The sequence below is a fragment of the Parasteatoda tepidariorum genome, chromosome 1 (assembly GCF_043381705.1).
Source record: "Parasteatoda tepidariorum isolate YZ-2023 chromosome 1, CAS_Ptep_4.0, whole genome shotgun sequence".
NCBI lineage: Eukaryota > Metazoa > Arthropoda > Arachnida > Araneae > Theridiidae > Parasteatoda > Parasteatoda tepidariorum.
In genome coordinates, this window is record NC_092204.1 from 17,232,347 (window position 1) to 17,253,595 (window position 21,249).

General features: G+C 29.5%; 1 protein-coding gene across 12 annotated transcripts in view; it reads left to right on the forward strand.

Moving 5' to 3' along the window:
* LOC107437287 (tyrosine-protein phosphatase Lar) overlaps window positions 1-21,249 on the forward strand; it is a 753,777-nt gene that overhangs the window by 630,168 nt on the left and 102,360 nt on the right. For all 12 annotated transcript variants that reach the window (XM_071177245.1, XM_071177243.1, XM_071177266.1 and 9 more), the window contains one exon: window positions 19,015-19,299. In XM_071177245.1, the coding sequence (XP_071033346.1) occupies window positions 19,015-19,299 (285 nt within the window). The remainder of the gene's footprint in view (window positions 1-19,014; window positions 19,300-21,249) is intronic.

Below are 21,249 nucleotides of genomic sequence, written 5' to 3' on the forward strand. Positions count from 1 at the left end.
GACCATTTAGATGTTAAAGTACTAAAAAGAAGACGGGACAAAAATTGATTTATGCATAAATTTCCTGAGAAAGAAGATAAGATGCGTAATTGGCAAGTTAGATATAAAACCTCTTCAGAGACAAGCTAATTTTCAAATTGTTGAAATTTTTACTAATTCTGTTTATCGGTGACATACACATTAATCCTGTTTATCTGTTACATTCTTTTTATCATTTACATATTAATAAAACATTTTTTAAATGAAAACTTTCTTCCACTAAACTTTTTGTCATTCTGTCACGGTCATTCCGTCACAGCAAATAGATGCTAATAACTGCTAGCCAACCTGAGGTTAATTTTCCAAATTCAGATTTTACATTGCTTACACATTATACTAAAAGTAAAAAACAGTTCAGAAAAATAATAGCTGCAAAATTCACAGAAACTACCAGTTTTAAGCTGCATGCCAAAAGCTTGGTTGCCAAAATGTCATTCCGTCACACAAATAAAAAGTTCGTAAAATTAAAAATAAAAAAGATAGAAAATCCTTTTTTTTTTTAGTTTATGAATCGCATTATGCCAATAATAATGATATGCGTGAGGAAAAACAATGTTTACGTGAAATTAGATGCATAGAAACTTAAATGAAATGGTATTTTTCAAGTCAAAATGTCATTCCGTCACATATGGAATTGCCCCTTTATTAACTTAGGTTAAGTTAAACAACATAAACAAAACTATTTTAAATCACTATAAAAAAATATTTAGGTTGATTTTAGTGCATGCAAACAAAAAGCCTTAAATTATTTGATATCTCTGAAGTTAATAGTTCGAGACGATTAAGAAGAAATGGCAATCCTATAGCTATACTATTTCTTGTTTTACTCTTATTTTCTTCCTTTAGGTCTTTAGCCGAGATTAAATTTTTAATTAATCTAAAATAAAATTTTCACGAGAATTTCAGTCATTAAAAATAAAAGAGTAATGTCTGAAGTACTGTCTTGTTTTATGGCGAGCAAATTTATTTTCCTGGCATCTTTCACTAAATAAATGTATAAAGCGGAGGCGAAAATGCATAAATTCTCGAGTTCTGTATCTATAAATTTGAATCCTATAAATACCCATAATTATTTACATGAAGAAAATATACGAAATAAATATTTTTAGATTTTTGTTTTACTTTATTAAGTTACATCAGTTCAGCATTACCTTTAAAACACCTGTAGTTAAGCCGTTACAAAAATTTCAAGTTTGGGAAAATGCATGTAAGCAAAGTTCTTCCCTTTCTTAGATATCTTTGAGTAGCTCTAAAGGCTTTAAAACAACCTTTGCGAAGAAATACAGCCTCGACTATTTCTTGTTTTACTCGTTATTTTCTTCCTTTAGATCTTTAGCTGAGATTTAATTTTCATTTCCTATCCCTACACGCTTCCAAAGCAAGATTTCCACGAGAGTTTTGGGCATTAAAAATTTTCATCATTCTCCAGAAAATAAAAATAAAAGTAGTGTCTCAAGATAAGAGGAGCAGATTAGACGCACAGCATCTTTGCACCAAAAAGAAAGGCGGATTGCCCCTTCTACCCTAGTGCAACCTAAATCGAGTCCTATAAATGCTTTTCCGTCGTAATTTCCGGACTAGTGGCAGGCGAATGCAGGTGTGGGGAGGGATTGATATGTAGGAATAGAGCCCTGTTTCTTTTGTGGACTCAGAGCCTACATCAGCAATGTACTGACCTTATCCACTCTAATAGGCAAGGTCTTATCGAATAGGCTTCCTCTTTTTCTTCTCACTGTAACCCTTTTTATCAGCAAAGTATGCCCATGTCACGAAGAATAACTTTATTTGTGAACCTTATTGGAGTATTTTTCGATGAGGAAAGATAAGTTTAAATGGTGGCCTTTGTTCGAATTTCCTTTATGGAAGTGTTCTATAGCGATCCGCAATTTGTCTTACCGCATACCGGATTGAAAGATGGGAAATTAATGAAGAGTGAATTAGAACGAAATTCGATGAATTTTTTCTCCCTAAAAGTGCCTGAATGATGTTAGTGCGACTGCTTTTAGAGTTTTGATAATAATTATTTTGTTTTTATATGAAAATAAGATTTATATGCTTATGGTTAGAAGGGCGTTTGAGTGTTGTTAAGAGGGAATTTGAAATAACAAGCGAGTAAATTGTGTGCATGCATGCACGTAGTTTTAATTGTAAAAAAATGCCGTGTAAAATTCATTGTTAAAAATTTCTAAGAAAAATGGTTAAATAACTATTTATTTAGTTGATATTTTACATATTCAAGCAAAACAGTCGAATAACCATAAATAAAATGGTATTAAAACTGTTAACTGTGAGGGTAAAAAACGTTTATTAATTCCTTTAACCTAATACAGTGAAATAACCAGAATTTTCTCGCAGCAATTAGGCCCACCTAATGTCCATACTTAGTTTCTTAGAGCTGGGTGTATATTATAGCCGAGAGGGGTAATCTGTTAATTTCATGACCGACAGAACGGGGGTTCAAGACCCAGCGTTGACGTTACAATATTTCCTCCATTCCTTTCTCAGCGCATGAATAGTTTCCAGCGTCCTTCACTCCCCAATTCATGACCCATTCCCTAACGAGGAGCTCCAATGATCTGTCAATTTTTTTTTCGGGGGGGGGGGTTCTATGGTTTTTCGGAGAACTTTAAAATCTGTTCTTAATAAAGTATTATTAAAACATTTTAGGAGTACCATTTTATATTCTTATAACCCAAATTTATTCCCTTTTAGTCTTAATTTATTTCCTTCAAACCATAAGTTATTTCCTTTTAATCCTGTAAGTTATTTCCTTTTAATCCTGTTTTGAAAACTCTAAAAGATTATGCTTTTCCTTCATTATGGACAAGAGTGTCTTTCTTAACATGTTCATTGTAGTATTCTTCGATTAATTGGTTTTAATTACGCATCGAATCACATAATAAAAATACCAAGTTTCATAAAAGCTATATGGAGAAAAAGATTCTGTTAAAATTACCGTAAAGTATTGTAATGGCATTTCTTATAAGTAAATAAAGAGAAATAAAAATAAAAAATTAATTTTGGTTAACAAAACCAAAATATACGGTACTTAAACCATTAATTTGGTACTTTTTCCTTTCATATTGTAGTGGTTTTCCAGATATTCTGCTTTTCAATATAGTTCTTATTACCACACATTTAATAAACAAAAAAACTGAAAAGTAAATGTAACCATTTAAATAGTTTTATGCCATTCTCTGAGGTATCATAATAAAACTACGATATTTTATTGTTAATTTTACCAAAATCATTACCAAAGAGCTTCAGTAAATATTACTAACTTTTTGGTATTCTCATAGAGCCAGAATTTTTTTTTTACCATATTCTGATTGTTTGGACTATACTTTTTTCTCAGTGCGCATAGTCAATTTGACATCTTTTATCCTCCTTTTGTCATCATAAGGTTTATAAAAGCGTAGTAGTTGACATCAATTCGCCGAGATGATCAATTCAATTTTGTTTTATCTAAAGTTTTTTCTCTAAAGTAATTTTTGAATTTCTCTTTTCATTTAATGTCCATTATTTTTCGGAAATTAAAATGTTTAGAAAAAACTATTAGTATAAAATACCATCTGAATATGCCTATTTTAATTTTGTTAATACGTAGGACTACTTTAATATTACTTAAAAGTAATTTTTTTAAATAATTTTTAAGATTTTTCTTTAAATACACTAAAGCTAATGCATTTATAATCCTCTTCTTTTAATCATTGTGTTCATTGAGAGGTATTTACTACATTGTGTAATTAACTTTTTTTACGGTAATCGTCCCGTTTCAAAACACTAACTCGTTAAAAGGTTAATCATGTATATTTTTAAAATGGGAAATAGTATTCATTTTAAGAAAAGATCGCACTAATATTTAGTTTTTCCTCTTTACTATGCAACTTCGAATACAGCTTACCATATACTACACCAAATCGAGTTACATCTAAGACCTAATCAATACTACAACACATGAAATGGGTTATCAGAATTAATCCTGCAGGCTTATGACACATCCCTCACAACGCGATTAGTATCATCACAATAGCATTCTGTTAATCACTTTGTCGAAATTTCGAACTAATGCTTTCGAGAGAGAGACATAACATTCATTAAAGATCCTTTATTAAAGTTCATTTTCATTACTTATTAGAATACTGTCAGCCATTTTGAATTACTCTTGACCAAGGAAGATATTACGTAATAACGTGGATTTGTATTCGGAATAGCGTGGAAAAGCTTCGTCTTAGTTGACATAAATCACACGAAAATGGGCCTTGTATTTGATACATCCTCTGCTTGTAGACTATTTAGTTTAGATGTATTATAACACGTACAGTAAAACCTAGCTTATCTGGAGTAATTTCTACCAAATCTGCTTCGGAAAATCGGAATTCTTGAACAATTACGGTTTATTGGCATAATCACCAAAATCCATATTTTAAATTTTTTCATACTTAAAAATTATGCTTTTGGTTATCGCATTTAATAAATATTAAAATTGTTATGGGTATTTAGTTGGGAAAAAATCACACGTGTACAAAATACTGCAGTAGTTACTACTTATATCCATGTATTATTTGTCTGTGCAAAGGTTTGTCCGAAATATTAAGTCCAAAAGATATTTCTTCCAGATTAACATGGTTTCCCGAAGTTCTGTCGCCAAGGAAAGTAAAAAATTTACAGTTTAAGTGCCTGACACCTGAAGCAAAATGAGAGTTTTAAATTTTATACATATTCTCATACTGTGACGAATTATCAGGGCTTTTAAACGGATGTATAATTTAAATAAGTTTAAAAGTTAAATAACTTTTTTAAAAATCGACACTTAGGCGATATTTTTCCTCCTAGAAGAAAATTATCAAAATCGCTGTCTTATTCTCAGTTTTTGCAAATTTTTATATCCCTAGATAATGCAGCATGAGAATAAGTTTTTAAATATTAAAAAATTAGACCACAAACACTTTTCATTTCCACAAAACTGTGACTTTCCTCCACATTGACATTTTGCGCCATTTTTGGAATAGGCTTTAGATAGGCTAAACTTGTCCTAACAGTCTTGAGTAACTGTTGCAAACTCACAACAGCAGTTATTAAAATAACATATTATCTGCAAAAAAAACATCATTTCATATGACGACGTAGCTTTCGAAAAACAACCTTAAGTCTATGCATTGATTTTGTTCCTTAGTGATTATGTTCACTGGAGGTTCTGCCGCTTTGGATTATATCCTTGGGAGATTTCAACCTGTCTTGATTGTATTTGATATTTTCTAGATTATGTCCAAGGAAGACACTGTAGATTATATACATGCAAAATTTTGTCCCTCATTAATAACCTTTGCACGAGAATTCGTTGTCTTTTAGATTATATTTTCAGGAGATTTTGTTCCTTCTAGATTATGTCCACGTGATATTATGACTTTCCAAATTACGTAGACACGCGATTTCATCTTTTCTGGAATATGTTTACTAGAGTTTTCCTTTGTCTAACTTCCAGATAAGATCCTTCGAGATTTTCCACTTTGGATTATGTCCTTGCGAGATTTCAACCTGTCTTGATTATATTTGATATTTTCTAGATTATGTCCAAGGAAGACACTGTAGATTATATCCATGCAAAATTTTGTCCCTTATTAATAACCTTTGCACGAGAATTCGTTGTCTTTTAGATTATATTTTCAGGAGATTTTGTTCCTTCTAGATTATGTCCACGTGATATTATGACTTTCTAAATTACGTAGACAAGCGATTTCATCTTTTCTGGAATATGTTTACTAGAGTTTTCCTTTGTCTAACTTCCAGATAAGATCCTTCGAGATTTTCCACTTTGGATTATGTCCTTGCGAGATTTCAACCTGTCTTGATTATATTTGATATTTTCTAGATTATGTCCAAGGAAGACACTGTAGATTATATACATGCAAGATTTTATCCCTTACTAATAATCTCAGCTCAAAAATTCCTTGTCTTTTAGATTTTATTTTCAGGAGATTTTGTTCCTTCTAGATTATGTTCCCTCGCGATTTTTACCTTTTGGATTATGCCCATGCGAAATTTCGTCCCTTCCATATTATGTCCACATGATATTATGGTTTCCTGAATTATGAAGACGCGCGATTTTATCTCTTCTGGAATATGTCTACCAGAGTTTTTCTATGTCTACCTTCCAGTTAATGTTCCATTTTAGATTATTTCAGCGTGATACGTTGATTTTTATGCTTTATTTCTACGCGATATTTGAGTACCAGAAACTCTTGCTTAAAACTGTATAATAATTACCATTCTTTTCAATTCCTCCAAAGGTATAAAAATGATTTTAAATGTTTAAATACCTGAATAAAATGAGTTCATTTTATAGCATGATCTATGATCTATCACATGATCTATTCATTTTATCATATGTAATTTAACTTGATTTCTGAAGAAAAAATCCAATTTTTTTTCTTCGTTTTACGTAATTCACCCATAGGGATTATTTTGATTTCATTCATCATTTAAAATACATTTTATCGAGAATCAGCTTTCAAAGTTTGTTCATAAATTAAGACATAAAGATTGAAAAGGAATTTTATTATAGTTGGTCACAGATAGAAATATTTTTCATTATTTACTAAAGAAAAATACAAAACAACCAATATAGCTGCTTTTATCTCTACACCTTTCAAAACAGGAAAAAAATATATTTTAAAGCAAATGGGTTTTCAAAGTTTTGTTCTCAAAAAAAAAATCTGGAGAAGCTAGCTTTAGATCTTGTAACTTCATTTATTTCACTCTTTTGGTGTACTTTAGACCATTGAAAATAAATAAACTTCGTATTTCCTGTACTCTCTCCTCCCCTGATTGAAAAAAAAGAATGATTTTATTTTCCTTTTCTTATTTTTTATTTTTTTTTCTCTTTCTTCAATTGAATTTCTTTGAAGGGTAGGGTTTTTAGGCAACATTTACATTGGAGTCAGTAAGAGAAGTTTCAGGACAAAAACGTGTAACTTCCCACACAACTTGAAAAAGATATTTTTACAAGAGTTTGTGTTCTAAAAATAAATCTATCTATACACAGACATTTACAGAATATAAAATGCATTCGAATGTAAGAACTGGTGTACTTATCTTCTTTTTTTTGCCTCTTATAAACATCTATAGTATCCTACAGTAACACGAGTAGTAATAGTGTGTGTGATTATTTTATTATAAAATTTTAACAAAAGTATACAAGTAAGTAGCGGTACCAATTACAAAATAGAAAAAAAAATGCGAAATAAAAAGTAAATTTTTAGTGACTGAAGATGGGGAAGATTAAAGAAAAAAAAAGGCGACTGTAAACGAAGATAAGTACACGAAAAGTAAAAAAAGAAGAGGTTAACGTTAAGAGGCTTCTACTCTCGCCATCTTGGATTTTAAGTTAAATTTTTAATTTGTGTTTTCTTGATATTATTTTGAAGTTAACTTTTGATGATATTATATTATTAGACTGCATAATACTTTTCAAAAAAGGTAGAAAATAAAAAAAGTCAATTTATTAGATTAGAAGAAATGGAGCTTGATGATTTTTTAGAACTTTTATGAAGTTTTTCTCAAAATTTAAAGCAGTAAAATTATGCGATATGTGTTTTGAGTAAGTATTTTAAAACTGCGTGTTTCTCAGTTTTCAGATTTTTTAAAATCTAATTTTATTACAGTTAAAACTGATGAAAGCCAATTTGGATGATGACGCTAAAAAAATATTTAAACTGTAATTGCATAAAAAGGAGATGTTTATCCAAAATATAAAAACAGTCAGCTGCATAAGGTTTAACTACCTATCAAAAACTGTTAATTGCCGGAATTGTATTGGCATAATTTTGTCAGAAAAATTAATAGAATATCTGAAATACTACACACTTTACTTTTCAAATTGTGATTGAATGGCAAACTTGTATTTTGCATGTACCGAAAGATATTGTTAAATAGAGTAAATATCCATCATCAGTTTAGTTCTAAAAATTAAATAAGGAGGGTTAAAAGCATATTTAGAATCCTCGTCTCAGACCCTTCGGCAGTTAAGTTCTATCGAAGGAGAGCAATGGCCTCTTAAAGTTTATAATTGTTTAACAGAAACTTATAAGAATTTAACAGCGTCCAAAGTGAAATTTAAATTTTGTAGTATAATCTCGATCGTATTTGGCAGGCTTTAACGTATCCAGGATTTTGACGATTTGTTTAAACCGTTTGATCAAACCCTGATGCCAAAATTATGCATCAAATTTCTCGAATATGTATTTAATTTTTGTTATAAATTGTTGGTATGAAAAATTGGTTTTATTTTTGTATGCAAACAATTAATAAAACATTTGATATAATTTTGCTTGAGAACAAGTTGTCCTGAAAGCTTTTCTTTTTCAGTTTTCTTTTTTATATAATATCATCATAAAATTTGCTATAAATTTGCTTTCGACACAGCTTACTAAACCTTTTGTTTTGTTTAGCGTTGACCCGCATTCTAAGCATAAAAAAACAGTTCTTGTTCTCAAAAAAGCTAATTCTGGTCACGATTTCTATATGTATCCTGCATAAAGTAATCCATGATTTTAGCACTAGCCCCAAACTCTATACTTTGAAGATGTATTATGCTAAGATATATATTGATATATTTGACTTCTGATTCTGATGAAATTTCAAATTTTATTTGTTGTTTTAATACATATATTCCTTTGCTTCAAACAAATACCTCTCATGAAAAATTCATGGGGGAAAGATTGGCTATGGTAGATGCATATGCATTTCTGAATTTGAAATGGGATTGAATCAGGCAGCAAGGAAAACGTGTCTAATCTCCACTTGGCTATGGTTTTCAATACTCATAAGATTTTCTTTTCTTGAAGCTTCTTACTCTAAGCACAAATGCTCTGACAAAAAAGCAGTAATGGAAATGCTGCCTTCGAAGAAAAAAAAACAGAATCTGCTGTAAAAAAAGTCTTCATTTTTATCTTTATATCCTATCAACTGCCTGCGGGCGAGAAAGAGAATCTAAATCCTTTCCAAAAAGCTGCCGTGAATTCTCTTTTGCTATCCTGATTGTAAAATCCTGTAAAACATCCATCCGCCATTTTGTAACGAAAATACGGAAGCTGTGAACTTCTCAACACCACCTCTAGGAAGAGAGCAGACGATAAATTTCCATTATGTTCAATGAAGACGAATGTTGCTTTTGAGGCGATTGAAAACGATGTCGAATTCTTTTACCAAACTCAGTCTACCATCCTACCCTAGATCATGATAAGAAAACCTATCCTAAAACCTCTTTTATCGCACTGTTCTTTCAATTTCGAACATTGCGCTACATTTAATTCTGTTGTTCGAGAGGGTTGTGGCCATTATTCATAATGAACTCATTTCGAAGTGAAATTAAATTTACGACATAGTGAGTTTATCTGTTTTATCGTCTGCGATTTTTTTTAAGGAAGAAAACTTTTTTAAACTGAAAAGCGGGAACAAACAAGTTAAAACTTAACTGCAAAGTTTTTACTGATGAACAATGAAGAAAATTGCTTTTTTGAAATTATTTTCATGTGTCTTTATTAAAAAAAAAAAAAAATACTCTGTCTGAACTGATGAAATAAATTACTCTACCCAAATTATAACTTTGTGTAATAGAAAATATCGGTTTTAAGAATTGAAGACTACAAAATTGAAATTTAACGGCAAAAAAGTATGATTTTTTTTTATTCAAAGAATTTAATTATGACTTGTTCTATTTTTTTAAATTATATGTTTTTGAAATATTACTAATTACAGCAATAAATATCGACTTGAAAATACAGTTCATTTCTTTTAATTCTCAGTTTTGGTTTCTTTCTTTTAATTCTGTATGAACATAAAACTTACTGTATTTTTATTTCGCTAATTTTATTTTTTCTTATTTTTTTATATTTATTCTTTTATCATTATTAAATATATTGTTATAATTTATTTAAAACATGACCTAATGCCATTGACAATTAATTAAAAATTTAATTCGCTTCTGATTACACAAATTTGAAATAACCACCTATTTATAGCTTGTGAAAATGCACTTTACCCTGATTTGCCCCTCTCGACCATTGTGGTTTTTCTTGTTCTATTTTTTTTTCTCTCTTGGCTACTGTGGTTTTTCTTGTCTTGTTTCTGGCCTTTATTTTTCCATTTTTCGTTCTTATTTTAAGCATTATATTTCAAATCATTTTCGTTTCTTATCATTCACCTCTGGCTAGTCTTGAAAATGAGCTCTTATTTTCGAGCGCTTGTAAACGTGTCGACTGTTATTTTCAATTTGTGTATTCAAGAAGCGAATGAAGTTTTTAATTAAGTAATATGCTATGTTCTATTTGATTCTCCGAAATAATTAAATTGAAGAACCCGATATTCATTTAAATACCGATTAATAGATTAATTAAAACCCTATAGACAATTGAAACCCGGATATATATTCATCATCTTGAAAATGAAATTGATTAATTTTGGTGAAACTTTTGGCATTTCAAAACTCTTTAAGGTTGTGCATTGTTCTAAAACAATATAAAATGCAATTTAACATATTATTTATGTAAAATACGAATGCAGAATCCTTATAATGTGTATTTTTAGGTTTATATTCGTTCTAAACAAAACATTACAATAAATAAATAACACTCTAATCTTATTTAAACAAACTTAATAAGATATTCTTCGATTTTTCTAAGAAAATACTTGTATTACTTTAAAAATATATGCAAAATATTTACATAGATTTGAGTATTTTAACTTAAAATATCGTGTATTAAATTAATGCATAAACTCATTTATAAAAAATTTGTCACACACATTCAAATTTTCTGCTCTTTACAAAATTAAATTTACCGATACATAAAATACAAAACTGTACTGCATGTAATCATTTTAAAAGTTGCTGCATAAATATTTTTAAAACATTCAACTCCGTATCAAGCTAAATTCCGTATTAAGTCACTTAACTACATACATTTCCAAACATCTTTTTTTTATCGTAAACAACAAAATATTTATGTTAAAGCTACTTTTAAAAGCATGGAATGGAGCGAAATTAGTTATTCAAATTTCTCTCAATGTCATAAGATTTTTCCTCTTTTAATCTTAAAACACACAAAAAGAAATTCCGCATTCTTTTTCTTTGTATAATGCATCCAATCATGCCGCGCCCATCCAAATAACTTCGAAAAATTACCTGTTAAATATTATTCTCTCACTTTTATGAGAAATGGGTATTTTTTAATCTGGCAATGGAAGTAAAGTTCGTCATTAATAACTTCCTCGGATTGAGCGGTGAAAAAATTAACGTGTTCCTTTTATCCCTTCCATCGTCGCTGCTAAAAGCATATCTTATCCACTGGAGTATTCTTTTCCCATTATTTCCCCTTAACTTTCCATTTTAGTCGCTAGTAGAGATGAAGGTTCAGACACTTGGTTTCCCTGTTCGAAGTAAAATGGCGCAAATAAAAATGTTTCATTACTGTTGCCAACTAAGCTTTTATAATATTTGGAAACAAAAATATATATTGTTTTATAAAAACTATCGTTTTCTGAACTTGATTAGTTTCGTTTTGAAATTGTTTGACGATTTTAATTAGCTTCCTAATTAATTAAAATGCATAATTGATGAAATACTTTTTTTGTGTTGGTGGTTGAAGCTATTGATTTAAATTCGTTTCTACAAATCCTTTGAAAAAGTAATAAAGAGGTGTCAAAACATTCCATAGGTATTGCCAAATTATCTTTTAGTGTTTGGAAACAAAAGTTTAATATCGTTTTGAAAGAAAAAACTAACGTACGTTTTCGTGACTGGATATGGAAAAATTATCGTTTTAAAATCATCCCTTTACGTAACTTAAATCCATAGTTGATTTTAAAAAATATTTCGTTTACGAAACATTTTTCTATTTTAGAAGTTAGTAATACATAGTGACTTAAATTCGTCGATGCTTTGAGAATTTAAATATATTTGGAACCAACTATTTAAACTAAATTTGTTTTGTCAAAAGTGCATAGTTCGTACAGTTTGATATTTAAAAGTATGTTTTTGGAATAGTTTATAATTTATCTTAATCTTTTTTAAGTTATTTTTCGAAAAATATTGTGAAATATTGGTTTGTAATAAAAACAAAAAAGGATGTTTAGTTGTTGAAAAGTCTGTAAAATTGTTGAATACTAAATTTAATATGCATTTAACTTGCCAATGTTGTAAAAATTAGAATATGAAATTCTATTCAATAACTTCCTCGGATTGAGAAATGAAAAAATTAGCATGTGTTTTTTATCCCTACCATCGGCTGCTAAAAACGTATTTTATCTACTTAAGTATTCCTTTTAATTTAATTTCCTTTAATTTTCCGTTTTTGTTACTAGCAAAAATGTAGAATTAGAATATCTCGAATGTAGAAAAGTAGAATAGCACAAAGAATCAAAGCAGAAAAGCACGAAGAAATTTTTTTAATTTTTTTTTTAACTAATCAACTTTTAATGATGGAAACTAAATGTTAAAATAGTTTTAAAAAAATCGTTTTATCAACATTATAGCCAAAAGTTTCGTTTTAAAATCGTCTGCTGATATAAATTAGTTTCTTAATTAATTAAAAATTATTTCAGGAATGGAATATTTTTCTCTTTAAAGGTGTTTTGATTATTGATTTAAATTCCTTCCGTAATTAGGATGATATTTAAAATCAAATAAATTAAATAAATTGTTTTCTCAAAAGTGAATAGTTTGTACAATTTGAAAAATAAAGTTATTTTTTTAAATTTTTCCTAATGTTACTTTGTCTTTTTTTTTATTTATTATTCGAAAAAATGTTTTGTTAAAGCATTTGCATGTAGCAAAGATTAAAATAATTATGTTGGATTCTTTGAATACCTGTAAAAGTATTAAATTCTGGAATCTACTTAATTTGGCAATGTTCTACAACATTGCCAAATTAGCTAGAATTTTGCTAAGAAGAGCATTCATGATTTCTAGCCTTTTTGGTTGGAAATATTCATCGCAATTTGAAATTATTGATAGAATTCAAAAAGTAGTGAGCTTTTATTTAAGTTAATAAATTTTGATTCACTACTTGTAGCAATTTATCGACCTGTAATCTATTGGTCCTGCAGCTTTGAGCCCTGAATCAAGCCTAATATATTAAAACTAATTTAAAATGTCTGCCATTTGGACAAATAAGTCAACTTAAAAAGAATTGAAGGGATTAAAAAATGTTAAGCTACACAAGAAACAACACGTTTTTATTGTTAAGAAAATTTGTAAGCATTTTTAAGTCATTCTCTGCTCGTGCAATTTCTCTTTTTTTTTTCTTCTTTTTTTGTGTGTGTGTTTAGAAATGGCCGCCCAGATAATGCAATGTAATGTCTTAGGACCTTTTGCTCTTTGTTTTTAATACTATAAAGCTTAGACCCATAACCAACCAAGGCTTAAAAAGATGATATTGAGCTCCCTATTGTCCAAATTCAGCCCCAAATTCACAAATTGATGCTTATGTGTCAACAAAATTGCAAAAGCTATTTACCCATTAGGATATTCCATTCATAACCCTATACAATACATAATAAATCAATAAAAAATATTCAAAATTTTTAATAAAAATAATTATGTATATTCCCACAAAATTACGTCTTTCGTGAATTTTCAGACACCCTTTACTTGTCGAGTTAATAATAGTCAAATATTAAAGATAATTTTAGAAATTTTTAGAAGTATAAATATTGAGTTTAACAACCAAATGAGGGATAAACAACTTCAAGTTCTAGAAAACAAACGTCAAATTTGAAAACAAACTTCACCTAGAAACTAACTTTCAAATAAAATTGTTCTAACTTGTGGAAATGTTAGACATAAACTCAAAATTATTATTTACGATCATTTTAAATCATCCTAATAATACTAAATACATTATGTATAGACATAAAAATGATAATAACACTAGAAAATTACAAAGCGATCTTGCTATTTTTCTCAACAAAGAAAAAAAAGTTGTCGTGAAATTGCCTTCGAATTAATGCGATCTTAACATGCAAAACGATCGTGAGAGGTTAAGAACGGTGTTTTTTTTTCATCCAATAAATCTTGAGAAATTTTCTGAATTATTTACTCATTTGCGTGAAGCGAATAATCATGTAATTATGTATAATTGCTGGTTATTATGAATAATTACTAATTGTGTCTAAGCAACTTTGACGAGTCATTTTATCAAGAACACTTTTTATGGTTTTAATGAAACCTGAATATATTTGCTGCAGTAAGTACAAAAAATAAAATATCTGTTACAGAACTATTATTTAAGCAATCACGTACAACCACCTTATAATGAGTATGCACAATTTCTGGTAAATGATGAATATACTTAATTCGGTATAGTGAAAAAAAAATACTTTTTTAATCCTTTCTGACGTCTCGTCCTAAAGTCTCGTTACACTTGTTCCAAAATAAAAATCCTCTAGAATTAAATCAATCCACTAGAAATGAATCAATAACTTCCTCTTAACATCCACCCTTTCATGGAAAGCCACTATTCTTTAAATAGTATAAAGCTAAAATACTTAATGAGGAAGTGCTGTCTACGGTCGTTGCTAAAATTTATTGTGATGCTAAACTTTTCATCTGAATTTTGTTGTATTAGAAATGGGTAAATTATATTTTTTAATATGATTTGTTAGGCTTTATTTAAAACTTATTCAAGAAACTATTCTAGTGCGTAAATTTATAAAAAAAAACTATTTAACGAACATTGTTATAAAGCTATACTGAATTAACTTATTTACTAAACGTTTTTAAAGCTATTGTTATACATAAGTATCAGAGGCTTTGTATATTGCTGTAAATGCATATTAGTAGAATAAGTTGTGGAAGAGAATGTTGAAACCTTGCTTAAAAATTTTGTCAATATCTGTTTAGTTTTGAAATTCATTAGAAACACAATTATACTAATTACAGTTTTATGCTCTTCATTCATAAAAGAATAATTCCTTCTTTATGTTCTTTTTTTTTATAATTAATTCTTTTAAATAGCATCAATAATAAAGTTTCCAGAGATATTCGCGTATAGGTTTAAAAAAAAATACAACCAAATTATCAGCAAAAAATGTGTCTTTTAAGTGTGTGAAAGTCTCACAAGGGAAACTAGGGAAGTGTGACTCTCCAATTTTGAAATAAAGTAGTGGGGTGTATGCCTTATGAGGAATAATTTTAGGGGGCAACATTCGTTTCGGCCCATAGAAGGTCCTGTGAGAGATAAAAAATAATTCAATATATAGTATTTTATTACTTCAATGCAGACTATTAGTTATTGTAATTGTCTCATACTCCAATTAATTTTGTGGTACTTTCACGTACTATATATAATGCATATTTATTGTCAAAATTATTTCAAAAATTTTATATATCTGTAGTTTTTCAGAAAAACCTGTTAGGTTAATTTAAAAAAAAAAAACTGACAACGAATTTTTAAAAAAAAATTTTCACAAAATTTTCCAATTAATTGGAGTATGTAATTGCAAATAAATTAATTAATAATTGATTAATAATTAATTAACTTGCTAATTAATTGATTAGTTTGCTAACTAATTAATTAACCAATTAATTACGAATTAATTGGAGTATGAGACAATTACAATAACTAATAGTGTGCATTGAAGTAATAAAATACTATATATTGAATTATTTTTTATCTCTCACGGGACATTCTATGGGCCGAAACGAATGTTGCCCCCTAAAATTATTCCTCATAAGGCATACATCCCATTACTTTATTTCAAAATTGGAGAGTCACACTTCCCTAGTTTCCCTTGTCAGTAATACAGCAACTGGATTAAGCTGGTATACGCGTATAGGCTCTTCTATTAAAAATAACTTTCAAATCAGCACAAAATGTGCCACTTAAGTGTGTAATAGTACCATTAAAATTCCTTCAGGTTGCATTTAAGAATGTAAAAGGCACATTAAGCAAACAATTTGGTTCAGCGGGTTATAAGCTTTCTCTTGAAAACTACCACCAAATCTCTTTAAAAAAAAAAGCCATTTAAGTGTGTGAAAGTGGCTTTTTCCAAAATATATGCCTTCGAATAGAATCTGTGATGCTGTAATTGTTAATAGTTAATTCAATTCACTATTTAAAAAAATGGAAACACTACAGAGCAGTTGACGATATGTTTTTATAAAAATAAAAATAATTCTTAACCCTTAACTGTAATCTGCCCGTAAAATAAGACTGTTGAAAAATCAATTATTTTCTTCCTTAGGCTGCAAGTTTTTAAAAAAAAAATTTTAAATGAAGTTATTGGAAAAATGACAAAAAATTAGCATAACGTGAAAAAAAAAAAATTTTTTTTAAGTTTTAAAATCATGGTTGCCCTTTTACAGATCGCCGCATATAATTGTTTATTTGCCCTTAAATTTTATTTGAAAAACATTCTTAACTCATATAAACCACTTTGCACTAACTAAATACACCGATTAACTTTTTATTATAGTGTTTCCCAAATGGAACATATTCCAAAAAGTAGAAAGGGATGAAAGTATATTAAATATTTATTTTAAAGTATACTTAGTTTAACCATATATCATTTATCGTGTGTCTTAAGATGGATGACGTTTTTCAAAAACAGTTTTTGTATTATTTTTATAATGCATTTGGAGATACAAGTATATAACTACTGTATAGATATTTAACATACTATGACATACTTTACTGTCTAAGTTTATTTAAAGAGAGAAAAATGAACCGTTAGTTAAAAATGAGTTTATGCTAAACACGAATTTTTCATGCAATATAAAGTTGCTTAACTATATATTCAAACTATATGTAAATGATACGATTTATGGTTCATAGAAATTTTTCTGCTAGTTTCCGATTAATGACTTCGTTTCGCTTCTTGACTCGCACCACTGTTGCCATATTCCCAAAGCTCTATACCCAAACTTCCGACTCTCATTTTTATACCGGCTAAACTCACATGCATTAGACAAATCATGAATATTTGATGGTGCCGGGAAAAGATCTCTCCTCTCGAGTAAAGTTGAGATGTTTTTCGTGGTGCCTTTATGAAATGTCTCCTCCTCTTTTAATGGAAGTTGATTTTAAACATCCTTCAAAAATGTGAAAGAGAGCACTTCCCGTGTACTTTTGTTTGAATCATTTTTATCTCCGACTTATTTATCTTTTCCGTCCTTTCTGCCTTGTTAATGTGGCTCTCTATTGCCGAAAACTACTGTCGTTCTTTTTGAAAAGGTTTTTACAAGGTTGGAAAAAGGTTTTTCGGCCCTCGTTAAGTTATTTATCCGCTACAGCAAATATTTTTCATGCTCAAAATACAACAAACGAGGAGCTTTTGAATTTAATATTGCACCATAAATTGACGAACAGCTGAAATAATTCAAAACTCTGCCCGATTTATTTATAAGAATTTCACAACTTAAAAGTAAAACTACATTTTCCAAGATTGCAAACAATCAAATATGGTTTAGGAAATTATGCATCATACATACTTGTTTGTTTTACTTGGCTTGAGACATTTTAATTTATAATATCGTGTAACTTATTATATTTGATATTTTGTAATACAATCTAACTGAATTTCCTAAAATGTTCCTTTTTCATTTGATGCTCTCTCCTTTTTATTCTATAAAAGAACCAAAGCTTATAAATTTATTTATAGGATGAAGTAAATACTAAAAGTTTTTTAGCCTTTCTTGTTCGCAGTAAAACTATGATAAGCAAATCTGATATTTTTATGTCATAATCTTGAGAGTATAATCTTAATTCAGAAACAGAATTCATTGAACATGTATCATATATATATATCATGTTCTTACATAAAAAATACTTTACTTTACTTTCCTCGGTTACTTAATTTAATTTACACATTCGAAAGCGAGCTGATGTTAAAATATTATATTTTGATAATTATTAGTTTATATTACTTTTATTTTATGTTAGAAAATATTTTCTAATTCAGTTAAATATTAATATACGTGACGTAAAGTTTATTTTATTACCGATGTTGAACAGCGGATCTGTAGCGTATTAGCGGCTATAAGTGTTCGACTTAGAAGTCTTGTAATTTTGAATCTGATACAGAAGACAAGGGAGCACCTGAATTAACCATTGAGAAAAATAAAAGGCTCTTTTATGAAACCAAACTACTTTTGCATTACATAGTGAGTAAAATCAAAAACTCTTCAATGGTTTATCTGACTAAAGGGGATTCTATACCATGGCCATTCAAATGCAAGCCTAAAGCTGTATGCAAACCAACCATCCTTCAACCTGGGAGGCGAGCGCTCAGTCATCTCAGCTCACGTGACCTTCATAACACTAAATTCGTATTCAGCAGTGAAAATTACAGATTAAGTAACAGTGTGTGTTCACATCTGTACAAAATCTCTTTCTACGCATCTTAGAAACTATCCATTTATATTATTATTTTATTATTTGAATTGTATTTAAAGCTACTGAGATAGAGCTGATCATTATCACCTCATATGACCAAAGTTTACCATATTCACCAGATTACAATAAAGACTACATAGTTCACCATAAAGACTATAATGTATTTTTCTCTATGGTGACGTGTTAAAGAAGTCGTGTGTATACGGTATGAAAGTTCTAATGCTAGTTTAATGAAATAAGTCAGTCTCGCTATCCCTTCCAATTGATCCTAAAAGATTTAAATTAAATTTTCGTGGAACTTACGATTCGTCATTGTAATTAACTAATTTTGAGGGGAGGTTTGTTTCAATTTTTAGTTCTTTTTCGTTTATGAACATAACTTAGAAACAGGTTGTGTTATTTGTGCTGGTGCAGCGTTATTAGATTATATTTAGCACTTCCAGGGGGGTGAAGACTTCAATGGCTAATTAATGAATGATCTAAAGTCACCATTTGAAGCTTCATTTTTTGTTCTAGGTTTGGTGTTATTCATAATAATACCTCATTGTTTTTCAAAATATTTAAACAACTTTTACTTTGACAGACCCTCCGAGAATCGAGACGGCTCCCCAGAACCAGACTGTGCTCAACAACGGCGTGGCAAGCTTCGTTTGTGCGGCAGTTGGCAATCCCAAACCACAAATCGAATGGAGGAAGAATGGAAAGAGGGTTACCACCCAGAGGTACACAGTTCAAGAAATGCCCAATGGATCGGTGCTCAGGATAGACCCCGTCAAAGCTGGCAGAGACGATGCCACCTACGAATGTGTGGCTGAAAATGGAGTAGGAGAGCCAGAAAGGGCTCTTGCCACCCTAACTGTTTTGTCTGGTAAGTAGTGTCCTTGTAGCGAAAAAAAATGTGTGACATTAATTTTTTTTAAACTTTATTAATTCATGAATCATATGCAATAATTACTTAATTAGTCTTCTGTTTCTATAATGTAGATTTCAATATCGTTTGCTTTAAATTCTAAAAACTTGAGATTCCAGTCAGCCACATTGGAAATGTTTAGGATTTCCAAGTGCTTTCTCTTTGAAAGTGCTTTGCATCTTTAGTGCCGAACTTGGGAATGTACTCTTTACAAAGCCTCATCTTCTTTCTTTTCTTTTTTTTTACTCACCTTATGTGGCTGCAGTTGCAACTTTTAGATTCCAGACAAGGTACGATTTCCTTCATGCCCGTCTTTTTCTTTTAGACATTGTTGGCATGTTCTCTTTGGGTGACTGGTCAGGATATGAGTGACCTGAATTATCTGCTTTCTCTTTGACGATTGGGAGAATATTGGACAGCACGGTCTAATGGTCTATTTGCTAAACGATAATAGCGACACTTATAAATAAATGATCCATTTTTTTATAACTTGCGTACGCTCCCGTATGTAAGATTTCTAGTAATTGCGCGCTTCTAGTGCGCATGCGCCCGTGAAAAAAATATACTTACGTAAGTGAAAATGATAGATTCTACAAAAAATCCGTAAGTTCAAAACGCTAACGTAGTGGGATATCATTTCAAGATCAAAACAAACATTTACAATGAACGTAGACTATCTCTTTAAAGCTATGTTATACGATTCAAGATAACTGTGCGTAAAACTGCGGTTCTGTGAGCAGAAAAATAAGATTATAGATTTTATGAATTTAGCGATAAAGAATGCAGCTTATTATTATTATTAATTATATTTAAAGAATATTTTGTTGAATTTTTATTGACTATTCATTGACATTTGACTTTTAACTGAATTATATAGTTAAAATAAATATAATTTTAAAATAGCGAAAATATATTTAGTTTCTTATGAAACTAGTGCAATTAAGCAACCATAATATTAAACAAAAACCAATAAAATTATTTTTTTATTAAATGAACCAGTTGTTGTAAGATCACAAGATTCATTTCTAAATTTTATTAATAAATTTCTTCAAATTCGCATTCTGCGTCCATGTTTTTATTCGGAGGCAGGCTTAAACAAAAAACAACATTTAACAGCTTTAAACAGCGTGTTTGTATCGTAAATCATGCCAACGTAACTTAAAGATACTTAGCATCTAAAATTAACGCGAACATACGCGGTTGCTTCAAATTTACGTACGGGAGCGCCCGGAAACTAACGTAAAAGTGCAAAATCTCCCTAATACCATGATTTAGCAGCCAAATCGTGTCCGACACTTGACGTCGCTTGCAGGTATCAAATTAAATCCGATCCGTAAATTTATTCAGAATGATTTGGAAAAAAAAGAAGAAAAAAATATTTGCTCTAACGCTAACACGTCATGCCCAACAACGTGATTTGAACCAACCATGCGATTTCAGCAGTATTCTTTTCAAGTTGCAAGTACTCGATTCTTGAATGAAACGATTTTAATTCCAGATATTTACGCAATCAAAAATGTCAGATACGATTGGGTATTAATTTGAAAACAACATTTTTGTAGAGTTTTTTTAAAAAAGGCCTTGTCTGTCTTATTATTCATTCATTTTACTCTAAAAAATAAAAATATATGTTTTAAAACACATTGTATGTAAGTTGTTGGACATTTGTTCGCTTATTTAAACAATTATTCCAAAATTCCCTTTCAAATATCGCTTTCAAGCATATCATTATATCACAACAAATATCTTTTCTATACATTTTATTATTGAAAGTCGTTTTAAAAAATAGCCTTTTATATTTCTTAATCGTCTCATTCATCTGAAACAAAATTAATCGTCTGCTATTTCACGAACAATATATACATAATACAACATATTATAAAAGTTAACGATGTGCAAACATTATAA